Here is a 12,954-nt window from a genome sequence, read left to right on the forward strand (position 1 = left end):
GGCTGTTTACTAATCTGTAAAGCCGTGAGGAGCCTATAAATAGGAGAGGTGGAAGCAGATCGACGGGCAGATCAATAGGGCCCCGTCTCCTCGCCATTTCAGCTGAGCTGTCTTATTAATTATGAAAGGATTCGCCTGATCCTCGCCTGGGAAAGCAGTCTCTCTGCCCCTCTGCAGAGCCCTTAATGGCGGTTCCTTTGCAAGCTGCCTCTAGCCACCGCAGAGGAAGAGGTGTGTGGCCCTTAGGGCCTGACCTGCAGGAACCTAGGTTAGGGCTCAGGCCCACCTAGGGGTTGGGCAGCGGGCTGACCACGGGCATTGTATCTGCGTGTGAAAGCCCCCAGTGCACACTTAGTGAAGGCCTCTGTTCTCTAATGAAATTGAAAACGACCCCCCCTTTTTTTTCTTCAACTATAAGCCGAATCTCAAGGACACAGCCAAGTGTCTTAACTGACGAGGGTCCCTGTGAAGACAGCAGGTCATCCAGATGTTTGGTGAACAATCGCCTGGCTCCCGTGGGCGTTCCTCTAGGTATTCTGGGAACTCGGCGGAGGAAAAAAGAATGACACCCCCATTTCAAACAATAACTTTTATTTTATACTTCTCTATACTTTGTAGCAAATTTTTGCTGAATTTAATTTATAATAAACTTTTTAAATTACATCTCTCTCTTTTTTAAAATCAAGGCTCTTTTATGTCAAAATCTTGTTTTAACTATATTTTAGATTTAACATTGATTACCCCCTTGTGATCTATACCGTTGGATAGTCAGGTATTACTGTGTGTGTAACAGCTAAAACAAGAGAGAGGAGGAAAAATAAAGGCAGTGGACCTGAAAGATGCATTGACAGTAGCAGGTGAAGCCAGCCCCTCAGTGACCATAGCATTTCCTCTGACCACCTTTCCCACTACACCCAACCTGTTTTCATCTCCCTCTTATCCTTAAAACGCAAAGCTCACACTGTGTGTTTTCGCTTTCCTGGAGGAGAAATGTGCAGTGGAAATGACCGAAACAAGGTACTGTGGAAGAAAGACGTGAGTGTGAGTATTCACCAGATGCTTCCCACATGGACACCACTCTTGAATTCATTCCCCGGCCGTCTCCTCTCCTCGCTTTCCTATTAGGAGGAGCCCATCATTTTTCATGTTATCAACATGATTAATATAGTAGGTGGCCCAGGGCCATTCCTGAGATTCTTTTGCCAAAAAATAAAAACATTTAAAAATGGGGGTGAGTTTGCCGTTTTCTTTTTTGTGTGTGAAGACGGACTAAAGCTGAGGTCCGGTTTTGGCTGTGCTTGCTCGCTCACTGATCGGTAACGTTTGGCAAATAAAATACAAGGAATCAAACGAAATAAAATAGAGAAACAGGATTTCCCACAATCCCATATGAGTGTTTTCAACATCACAGAGAATCACAAGGTCCTCAGAGAACGAATGGCTCTTCCTCTCGATTTCCGGGAGCATGGAGTGAGTGTGGGTGGGTGCGCCGGGGGTTGGGGGGGGGGGGACCTGGTCCCGCGCTCAGAAGGAAAGCCAGGTCGCTAAAGCTGCCGAGAGAGACACCAGGAGCACAGAAAGCGCCGGGAGCAGGGACCCCGCCGCCCCGTTGCCGCTGCCGCAGAGTTCGAATAAGCTGCCTTGGATGTTGAGGTTTTTCGATTCTTTTCTCAGTTTATCCCACATATCTTTCGCCCCTTCCTGGCAATCCGTAAGAGCTGTGACCGTGCAGCTGTGGAAATCCTCCCAGTATCTGGCGAGGAACAGAACAAAACAGAAGAAGCAGGATCACTTTGGGCGCGGGAAGACCCCAGAGCGGCGCTCCGGGTGACTGCGCCCTTGCCAACCTCCCAGGGCGCCTCTTCCCCGCCAGCCACCCCTTTCCCAGACCTGTTTCGCACTGGGTAACAGCCGGCCAGATCTTTGGCTCATCCTAAACACCGGGTCCCAGAGTGTGGGCCTCTCCTTTCCCTGTCTGATTTCCCTCGTCCGGTGCCAAGAGGGGACCTGACAGCCAGGAGCGGGGTCGCACCCGCTGCGTGGCACTGGCACCACAGCCTGCGCAAACAGATTGCTCACCCTCCTCCGGGAAAGCTAAGAAAACAGCACTAAGCCTTGCAAGCTGCGGCCCATTAATGCCTCTTAGCTCGCAAGATGGGTGACTTGCTCTGAGCCAGGCCCTCCCCTTCTGGCTTCTCACATTCTCCTCCCCCTCGCCCCTTCTGTTTCCTTCTCCACGCCGCGGTCCTCTCGCCTTCGCCTCCTTCTTTCCCTCCCCCCCGCCCCCACAGCTTCCTTTTGTTTCCAGTTTTTCCTCGTTATTCCCTTTCTCCCCCCCCCCCCCCCCCACTCTTCCTTTCCGCGCTTCCCGTTTGCTTCGGTCCTCCGAGGTCCTCCACAAGGCGTCTGGGGACCCCCGCCAGCTCTCCTCTCCATGCCCAGGTCGGTGAGTATTAAGTGCCTGGGCACCTGAGGAGGCTGTGGAGCCTTCTCCAGCTCTTGCAAACCTCTGTGGCTCCAGGTCTGCGAGGTGGATTCCTCCTCTAACCTCCTCCCTAGCTTTTTTCACAGGTTTCAATACCTGGAGTTTATGACGTACCACCTCCAGGTTGTAGTAGCCACTTCTCTATAGTGGGCTTGATGGGCACCTATGTTGTTCCCTCCCGGACCGGGCTCCGGATCCCCCACCTCCAGTCAGTTAACTCACGTTAACTCAGCCTCTTCCTCTTCTCCCTCCCAGCTTCAGCCCCGCCCCCACAACCTTCATCCAACCTGTCTTTTTTTTTTTTTTTTTTAAATTTTAATTTGTCCCCCTTTCTTCTGGAAACCCAAAATAGATCCCGAAACTAAATATAATCCCAAGCTGTGATCGATTCCCAAGGCTCTGTCTCCTTTCGGAGGTGGGTCGATGTGCACGTCTGGCTCCCGCTTCTCCCAGACCCTAGGCTAGGGTCAGCAGTTACTCTTAGTGGTGTGCGTGCATTTTTTTTTTCTTCCCTCAGTTCTTTTCTTTCTGTTCGCGCATCGGGACTGTAAGCTTGTTGAAGGCAAGCTTAACCTTCGCTTCCACTTCAAACCTGGCTTCTGGCTCACAGCGAGTTATATACACATGCTTGTTGGGGTTTTGGGAACTTAGGCTGCCTTCTAAGGACTTTCTCCTTTTGAGTTATTAGGGCTCCAGGTTCCACAATCTGTAACATATACTAAGATTTACAGACACTGCAAGGCCCAAGGGACAACTCCTCTGCAGAACTCTAAGGCAATTGCACCTGGAAAGCAGAGAACACAGAGACTGCTCCTTTTTTTTAGGTATTCCAGTTAAGGACAGAGTGCTTCTGAGATATGGGGTGTGGAGAAGAGCAAACATTCACCCGGGGCTGGGAGACGCTGGCTTCACCCACTTGCTGAGCAATAGGTACTATTAACAGAGTAGGTTCTGGATCCAGCCGCCTGCAACCTTAGGGACAGCCCTTCTCTTGTCTATGTTTTCCAGGACCTGAGTCTTGCTAAAACATTAAAGGTAACTAGGAATACCATGCTTTTAGCAAATGCTGGAGGTTTTGAAGTATGTAAACCTGCCCTGCTTTGCAGATTCATTCTTATCAGATGTTTGGAATTAAATATTTTTTTTCTGTTTTATGATAGAAAGATACCAGCCACTTTCTTGTTGGAGTTCCTAGTGGGTGCTGAGGTATTTAGTAAAGTTTTTAGCAAGATAGACCCCCTCCATTTGATCGCTGCTTAAATGAATACCATTCTCCCCTATTTAGGAAAAGAGCCATGCAGGGAAAATGGGCACTTGACCTCTGGGAACAAAGAAGGCTTCTTGCCCTAGCTTTACTACAAGGCCATTTTGTGGGAATGGTCAAATACAGAGTTGAGGGCATTTCTAAGGCCTTCAGCAGCTAAGATGTAGAGGTCCACTGCAGTGGACACCTCCTTTATGGCCAGATGCAGGCTCTCTAGTCAACCACTGAGAAAACACCACTGAGCCTGGCAATGAAGGCCTCTTCGCTGTGGAACCGAAGCTGCCCCCACCTGGGGAGATCACACAGATATGGGAAGGGGGAGGGGTGACAGGAGCAAGGAGGACTGCACGATGTGGAATGGACTGCAAACCTAGCAAAACCTGCCCAGCCCCAACGTCATTGACACACAATATTGTTTCAGGCTTTCTCTAGGAAACAAGGAGACCCGCGGTCCCTTCCTGCACTTGCTTAGTGTGCTTTGGAGTGTGTGTGTGTGTGTGTGTGTGTGTGTGTGTGTGTCCTCTTTTAGGTAAATCTCGTATTGTCCCCAACTCTTCTTAAACTGGAGTCAACTGTCAAAGTAGTAGGCAGGCTACCTACTCACAAGAATTAGGACTGGAGATTATTCCAAAGCAGAGATTTTTGTGGAATGAGAACCTGCTAAAATGGCATGCTGTCACTTGCCTTGGGTCCATGCCTGTTGGATGCAGGCCCTTAAGACCAGAAAACTTAGGTTAGTGGGAGAAGTCTCTCCCTTAGCGGACCTCAGGTCATGAAGTCCCTTTAGACAGTGCAGATTCTAAACCAGGGACCTGGGCCTCAGGGACAGAGGGCCTGTCAGCCTTGGCTAGAAGGCAGAAAGACAGATTCTTACTAGAATGTTGAGCACAGGAGGGGAGGGGGTAGGGCAGAGCGTGGGGGTGGGGAGTGGCATGGAACTCTGACCTCAGCAGCGCCCCCAGAAGGGAAACCCAGGGTCAGAGAGGACACTTACGTGCACACGGTCTTGATGTTGGTCTTGTCGTCCAGGCCCTGCGGGTAGTTGGCCATGCTGTCGCCCAGCTTGAGCAAACAGTCTGAAAAGCCCTTAAAGACTGCATCGCACTTGCCCGCTGCTCTCACGGCCTGCACCAGGTAAGCTGTGGGGAGGAGGGACACCAGTCAGCTTTGCCACCACCAGGCCCCACTACTGACCCTCTGGCCACTGGGGGTGGTCTCTCTTAAAATTCAGCGAAGTGGCCCATGAATGACCTATTTGAATTCGGCCCACCTCTGGTGCAGATGGCGGGATCCGAGTGTGGGTGGGTACAGATGGGTGGCAGGGAGGTAAGTCCATTTATTTTCTCCAGCTCGCTCCCCTAACTGAGCTCCACTTCTTTTTCTGTTTTCGTCGCCCCCTCTTCTCACCTCCCTCATCTCCTTTATTACTCTCTTCTCCTCACTCCCTCCTTGTCTCTCAACACTTCCTCCACCAAAAGCCCTGTCACGTCTCGCGGTGTAATCTTCCATTTTTGTGGTGACAGAGGGGTCTGAGAAGCAGAGTGCTGGGGGGCCAAAACGGCCGGCCGGCCAGCCAGAGAGGTGTGGAATCCGGGGTTGCGCGGCGGAGCCAAGCGCCCCACCCCCAGCGTAGCCACGGGGCGCCTGGGTCTTTGTCAGGCGCTCAGCAAATATTGCTTAATGAATGAATGACTGAATAAAGTCTTTGGAAGACCGCAACAGCCACGCGGACGGCATGTTTTTTATTACAAGACTGACTGCCCAGCATAAAGTCTGTTGTTTGTGAGACTCTTAGGTGCGCCGTTCCCTGCCGCTCTAAAGCAGGGCAGTTTGAATGCTCAGGGACCTACCTGCGGTGAGGATTGGTCTCGGTAGCTGGTGTGTGTGTGTGTGTGTGTGTGTGTGTGTGTGTGTGTGTGTGTGTGTGTGTGTGTGTGTGTGTCCTGTTTCTTTCCCTGTTCTTCTTCGCATCTCTCACCTCTGCACTCCCCCTTCATGTCCCTGGAAACGGCCAGGAGATCAGACCTTTCCTCTCTCAAGGTTGCAGCCAGCCTGCTAGGCGCCAGATAGGCTGCCGCCTAGGGCTCTGGCTCCTTCGAGTGGGGTGGGGGTTGAAGTAGGTAGAAGCTGGGCCAGAGGCAAGGGACAGGAGGAAAAATTCCAGGCCACGCAGGGGTCCTAGCTCCCAAACTCAAGCCAACTAAATCTGGAAGCGCTGGATTTAAGAGCTACTAGCTTCCAGGCAGACTAGGGCGGCGCAACAGCCATTTCATCCCAACCGGTGGCAAACGGAACCGGGTTGGGAGCTCAGGAAATAAGAGGGCAAAATGGCCCCAAACACCTGAGGTACCGGAAGGGCTAGAGGGAGGTTCAAATCTCCACTGTAGGGGCAGAGAAAGGAGAACACTAGAAGGGAAATGGGCCTTCGGATCTAGGGGATTTGGGCGCAGGCCTCTTCTGCCACCTTTCCCTGTTGAAAGCATCCCGGAAGGGTGGAACACTCAGCATCCTCCGTCTCACGCAGCCACCTGTCCCTGGACGCCAGGCTACTGCAGACCCGGGGGAAGGTGACCCAGGCAGACGCAGCCTCCGCTAGCTGCGCATCGGGCAGATTGCCGCAGGAAGAGCTAGGCGGGACTAGTGCTTTCTAATCCGGAACGGGAAGCTCTGCGGAAGGGACGGAGGTTAACTTCCACCTCAGCTGGGACAGACACATAACCTTTCATAAACCTAGCTTCCTTCACACCTATTTTTAAAAGCTCTCGGCGCTGTAACAAAAGCAAATTTTAAACACTGACATCGCGACCTATGAATAAATGAATCTTTGTTCTTATGTGGCTCCGTCACGATGAAAGAAACCCTGCATAGCTTCCTCTATAATGTATGTTACAAACACGCCTTTGCAGGAAGGAAACAAAACGCAACCTAGTCTCCCTGGCCCCGGGGCCTTCCTCACCCCCAAAACTCGGAGTCGTTAAAGATGCCATGACGATTTTTAAAAGGGGTGTTGGGGCTTTCTGGGCGCAGGAAGTGCTCCTGTCACCTTATTTTCCCAGGCGTTGCTGGATCAGATCCTGCAGCGCGCATGTGTGTGAGCGTGTGTAAAATACGAATTCAGGAACGTTTCTGTGTTTCACAATTGTGGCTTCTAGAGATCTAGCTTTCACTGGAGAGGCGGAAGCAATGCGCGGGACAGAGGTTGCAGGCGCAAGCCTCTGCGCAAGCCGGGTTCTCAGTTCTTTCAGAACCCGGTTTCTGTAACCCCCAGGCAGTCGACCCCAGCTCCTCTGTTTTCTCTAACATCCCTATCCAGTGCGGTTTTCATTTGCTCATTCATTCCTTGGACCTCTTTCATTCATTCCAAACTTCCTCTGGGCGCATCTTTATTCGCTCACCATCCTCTACTTCCCCGCCCCTCCTCAACCCCCACTCTTCTTGCCGAATGTCAGTGATTTGGGACAGCTTCCATCCATGAATTAATAAAGACTGAGGCAAAAAGGTGGTGGTGGTGGACATTTGGGAACATATACATTTTAATTCCACTGCCGGTATTTTGGTCATTTTCAGGCTGAGGTTAATCAAATACATCCCTCTTGCAATCACTGTTTCATTATTATCTATTCTCACCCACAAGGAAAACAGAGCCCCCAAACATCCTCCAGGTGAAGCCCCTGTCTTTAAACTATCACTGTTTCCTGATCTTGAAGCGTTTGCAGGCTAACTGCAAAATGCCACAGTCACTTATTTCCAGCACGTAAAGAATTTGCTGCCCTTGGGAATCTATGTCCTAGCATTGTTGCAGCTCTTTGAACTGGTGTCAAAGGCACAAAACCATCAGATGCAAAGCATTAAGTCATTTCCTAAAATTAAAAGAAAAGCCAACATCCCCGTGCATGGCCCTTGCTTTGCAAAATCCCAGTTTCTGCAGAATGACAAAAATCCTCCAAAATCAAATTCTCAAAATCGTGTCAAATGCATATAGACCCCGATGGAAAGAATCAATTTTAATGTCCTGGGAACACTGATTCCTCTATATTTCTTATGAAGAAAAAAAAAAATTAAGCATTCCTTTTCTTGTCCCACACAAATTCCCTAACGCACTACTGAAATACTGCAAGATTTGTCCATAAAGATTTCTACAGCCTGACATGACAGCAGTTCCTTCCATCTCCAGAAAACCCATTGGAGAGTTTCTATTTTTTCCTCTTGTCCATTCTATTAATAAGCTGCTTTACTTTCACTTTTCGGCTACATTAATTAGTGTTCCCATCCGACAGCAGACAAGCGGATTCTCTAGCACTTACAACATTTGCATTTTGGTTGGAGAAATATGAACTTTAAAAAAGCTTTTTGACAGTGTAACTGAGACTCAACATTCCTTAACATAAAATGGGGACTAAATTAGTCCTTCTATAAACCGCTGCAAACAAAAATAACAAACACACGAAACGACATATTGCAAACACGTAAAACCCTTTCCTGTATAAAAATAAAAATATTTAGCTGATTTCTCCTCCTTGGCGGAATCTGCGGAGCCCAAGCAAACGCTGCAGCTAGGATATGGGGGGAGGGGCGGGGGAAGGACAAAGTTCTAAATGCTGCAGTTTGAGGGCAGCCTTGGAATATCTTTGCTTTCTGCAATAAACTTTTCAGACCTAGCTGCCTAGCCATCTAATTTCTGCATTCACATTTCGACCCCTCAAAATAGTACCTTGCCGTATAACAGGGGCCACATGCCATGAGCGCTCCGACCCTGCTTTAACCCGGGAAAGGGTAGCAAAAATGGATGTGAGCTTTGGAGAGAAAGGAGAAAACACCTTTGGAAAACAGCTTGCCGCACACTTCAAGTCCCTTACTTTAGGAAAACAGAACCAGTACTCCAGAGTCCCAAATAGCTAATGCCCCGACCCCGAGTGTCTGCAGGGTTTTCTGAATCCAGCGGCAGATGCCGGCCAGCAAGTCCCCTTAGGCGCCTCCGGGGCTGGCAATCTCTCGTAGCCTACCAAGCCGGACCGGGCGGCCACTTACCTATTTGCACCGCGAGGATCAGTGAAATATATCTGCCGTTCAACTTAAGTCCCATCCTACGTTTAGTCAAACCATTTGCGACCGCAGACCTTTAAATAGTTAGTTTAGAGAACGCGGGGGAAAGCTGAAAAATAGGCATTGCCAACAAGTTCCGGGAGCGACAGAGACTTTATGCACTGGGAAGGCAGAGGGAGGAGAGAAAGAGAGGGAGCGAGGAAGAGACAGAAAGAGAGCGAGAGAGTGAGAGGCTTGGGGGGGGGGGGGCTGGGAATGGTTCACTCCATTAGGAGGGGGCGGAGGAAGTACAGCCTCACGCCCACGAGCAGGCCTGACGTGGGGGATGACACGGATTGATTTTTTTTTTTTTTTTAATATAGACACCTTGGTAGAGAATCGCCATTTATAGTCATAAGACTCTGGAATTAATCAGATATCTCCAATTAATGTGCAATCTCAACGAAATCTCGCCTCTGTGGGGTGACCACTTCCCATCCCGGTGGCCACCCCCGCCTCCTCGTTCCAGGGGCCCCCAGCCCCGCCCCCTCCCTGCGCAGAATCGGGGCTCCCTCTCCTCTCCCCGCCCGGAGCCGGGGAGTCCTGGCGCGCCCACTCGATTGTTCAACCTGCTCCCTCCTCCACCGGCGCCACAACGGAACCCAGACACTTCCAACCCTGCAGAGAGGTTTCAGGTGCTTCTGGTCTGGTGGGGAAACTCCAGCCGAATCACGGCACCCTTTCCACCTCCGCAGCCTGCAGACCCCACATTTGCCTATCCTCTTTTTCTCCAGCCCCTCAGCTGAGCTCTAGGCGCAGCCTGGAGCGCGTGAACACAACACCAGGCCCCCAGCACCCGCACACACTCACACACACGCGCACGCCCGGGAACGGAGCCGAGCGCCCCCAGTCAGCCCGCACACACTGCACGCGAGCGCGCGTACACGCCCAGGCCCCAGGGGTTCGTTCTGCACACCTGGGGCCCCAGAAATAGACTCCGCGTGCCCTCTTGTAAATCTCGCCACTGGCGACTTGCACCCATCCGAGGGGCCGCTACAACAGACACAGAGACATCTATTTTGGGGGGTAGGGAAGGCACCGGGCAATGAGCCTTGGCTAAGAAGATTTTCGATTCTTGTGATTTACAAACTCTTAGCGCTTTAGGAAATTTCCAATGCAAGCTCCAGTGTGCAGGCTGTTTTCTGGGAGCCTCCTGGGGTCATTTGTTGGGCTGAACTCACACGTTTACACACAGGCATCTACGTCCATCACGTACACACACGCACAACTGGACCCCCACACACCTGCGCTGTTTTTTGATGATCCAGCACATACTGTGCAGCAACGAACGTCTCTTTAGCTGCGTTTGTGCAAGGTCCTGTAGTGGGTCGTGTGAGATGGAAAAAATAATTAGGGCTACTTCCTAAATGCAATTAAGTTTTGTTTTTCTCTCCTTTTTCTGCAATGCACCACACCCTCCTCCCCAGCCTGAATTCTAACGTCTTTGATCAAATGTCGAAGGCCGCACTGGCTAACTTTATTTCTTAAGTCAGTTGAAGAAATAAACGAAAATTAGGAGAAAAGAACCTTCATATTTTGCAAGACTGCAGGGAGACCGCGTTAGGCTATCAAGTCAGTAGCAGCAGTGCAAAGGGATTAGGGAGGTAGGGCGTCCGTGGTAGTTGCCTCTCCAGGCCCCTGCACTGGGAGCCCACACAGCCATCTGGACACACAGACTGAGAAAGGGAGAGAAAGATGCAAAATCTGAGTCAGGTGACTGGCTGTGGAGGAACTGAGGAGGACCGCGGGGTCCTGACTGCCTCACGGTGTAACAAGAAGCGCGCCCACCGAGGGGACCCAGGCCGGCAGCGGGGCAGAACCACAGACCCCTTAGGCAGGCCGCCGCGGCCCTGGGGGCGGAGCCACGTTCCCCGCCCCGTGATGATGTCACCAGTGGGTGGGCGGGGCGGCGGGGGCACACTTTCTAGGGTCCCAGTGGTGGCGCCGGGGGTTTCCTGTTCCAGTGTTCAGAGGCTCCCAGAAAAGCAGAAAAGGTGGGCGGGAAGGAGGCGGGGCGAGAACGGGTGGCGAGAGGGGGGCGTCTCTCGGACCCTCCCCCGACACCCTCCAATGGTAGAGCCGGGGCTGGCCAGAGGCGGGACCTCAAGGTTGGAAGACCCGTATCCCCGGGTTCCACGTTCGGGGCCGCCCGGCTTCCCCCTGCTCCACCCCTGTCCGTGGCTCTGAGTCGAGTCTTACCCTCTCCGCTCCATAGTTTCAGAGCCCGGGAACCGGGTGGATTTACATTTTGTGCCCTCAACGTCCTTGCCTTCCTCCTGCTCACTCATCGGGACCTTCTAGAACATTTTCTGTGGGTGCCCTGGGATCCTACTCAATACATCCTTTCTCACTTGGAACTTGAGGCTTTAGGGTTTGAGTGAGGAGGGTGAATTGAAAGACTAAATAAAGCCGAGTGAAGCCTCTGTGCGAGGGCAGGCGTCCGCGCTTAGCCACCTTTGGGTCCCCTGCTGGCCCTTTCCTTTACACTGGCCTCCCTCTGCTAAAGTGAAGTGAGAGGCTGGCAGAGGTACTGCCCATAAATAATCCGGGGGATGAATAATTGAAAGCAGATGCTAACAATGTTTTCGTTTTTGGAAATTTCTAACCTTTTAAATCACACAGGTCTTTCTGGAGTCTAGGCCCAAGCAGGCTTTGTTTTTGTTTTTTTTTGTTTTTGTTTTTGTTTTTGTTTTTGTTTTTTTCCTACTTCTTAATTGAAGGGTAATAAAAGCTAAGACTGCAAAGCATGTGCATTGGTGACAGATCACAGAGTCAGCATCCATGGTTGGGGCTGGATTGGAGGACATTTCCTCTTTTATTCATTTGAAAAGCCTATGCATGTCCTATTTAAAGTGAAAGATGGCCATGCAGGAGGGCAGATATAGCCCTGGCCTCCAAGTAACCTTGGGTGTCCCTAGAAGGTTTGAGGTTGCATTCTCCCAATCTGAAAACAAAGAGGATGTGTCTATGATTTAATCTCCAAAGGATCTTCAACTTTGACTTTTTGTGAACCAGAGCTTTTTCTAGAATAGTGTGGCCATGCCTGGAAGTGGGGATGCACATAACACCAGAGCATAAGGTCCATGCAAGAATTCCTGTCAGAGGTCAGTAGAGGCAGAGCTTTTTTTTCTTCAAATAACTAGTAATTTCCCTACAAGTTAGAGAAACAAACACAGTTCAGGAAGATGGAGGAGGAGGAGCAGGAGCAGGAGGAGGAGGAGGAGGAGGAGGAGGAGGAGGAGGAGGAGGAGGAGGAGGAGGAGGAAAAATAAGAATAAGAATGAGAAGCAGAAGAAGAAGAAGAAGAAGGAGAAGGAGGAGGAGGAGGAGGAGGAGGAGGAGGAGGAGGAGGAGGAGAAGGAGAAGGAGAAAGCTCCTGTTGCAGTTTGGGCAGGAAACACTTAAAGTAGATGTGCATAAGTGACAGGAGACAGAATTCCTTTTCCTTAAAGCATCCAGGTTCTTTCTCAGTTCAGGCTGGGCCACTCCAGTTTGGCTGAACAGTTTCTGAGTTGATTTCCCAACTTCCTCTACTAATCCCAGACCAAACCCAGCTTGGAGACAGAAGTAGGGTAGGACATCTCACCTGTAGCTGTGAAGCTATTGGCACTTGATGTCCAACATAGGGTGAGTCAGTTTTCCTTAAGAATGAGGCCTTTGGTGGGTCAATCCCACTCCAGTGGATAGTCCCATACCCAAGTATACAGGCAGTACCAATTGGACTTGATGGGTCCCCTCCCTCACTCCCTTCCTTCTTTCCTTCTTCCCTCCCTCCCTCCCTCCCTTCTTTCTTTCTTTCTTTCTTTCTTTCTTTCTTTCTTTCTTTCTTTCTTTCTTTCTTTCTGTCTTCCCTCCTTCCTTTCCTCCCTCCCTCCCTCCCTCCCTCCCTTCCTTCCCAGAAGCTGCCATCTCAAGACACATCCCCTTGAAATTGTTTGCAAGAGCAGTTGCCAGGGCCAGTGGGAGATTCTATCTCTGTCTTCTAGGCCAGAAAAAAAAGCCAGTGTTGTACTAGAATGGATTGACCTAGCAATACATCTCCCTAAATTCAACTGTTATTGTTTTTAACCTTCAACTAAAACCTTTAATCAAAGTATGAATATAAATGTGTACTGCTAGTTCT

The 12,954-nt window shown here is 50.7% G+C and overlaps 1 protein-coding gene across 3 annotated transcripts; it reads right to left on the reverse strand.

Annotated features, from left to right (window-relative positions):
• Positions 1–574: 574 nt before the first annotated feature.
• On the reverse strand, positions 575–9,008 carry Nrn1 (neuritin 1). Of its 3 annotated transcripts, none has more exons than XM_036188680.1 (3): positions 8,778–9,008; positions 4,744–4,888; positions 575–1,753 (listed from the first exon to the last, which is right to left on the reverse strand). In XM_036188680.1, the coding sequence occupies exons 1-3, from the start codon at positions 8,830–8,832 to the stop codon at positions 1,525–1,527; spliced, it is 429 nt and encodes a 142-aa protein (XP_036044573.1). In that variant the 5' UTR covers positions 8,833–9,008; the 3' UTR covers positions 575–1,524. The 3 variants fall into 3 exon arrangements, with proteins under 3 accessions (XP_036044573.1, XP_036044574.1, XP_036044575.1); XM_036188681.1 differs by lacking the exon at positions 8,778–9,008 and adding an exon at positions 6,214–6,352; XM_036188682.1 differs by lacking the exon at positions 8,778–9,008 and adding an exon at positions 5,728–6,009.
• Between the last annotated feature and the right edge of the window lie 3,946 nt (positions 9,009–12,954).

Source organism: Onychomys torridus, chromosome 5, assembly GCF_903995425.1.
Source record: "Onychomys torridus chromosome 5, mOncTor1.1, whole genome shotgun sequence".
NCBI classification, from domain to species: domain Eukaryota; kingdom Metazoa; phylum Chordata; class Mammalia; order Rodentia; family Cricetidae; genus Onychomys; species Onychomys torridus.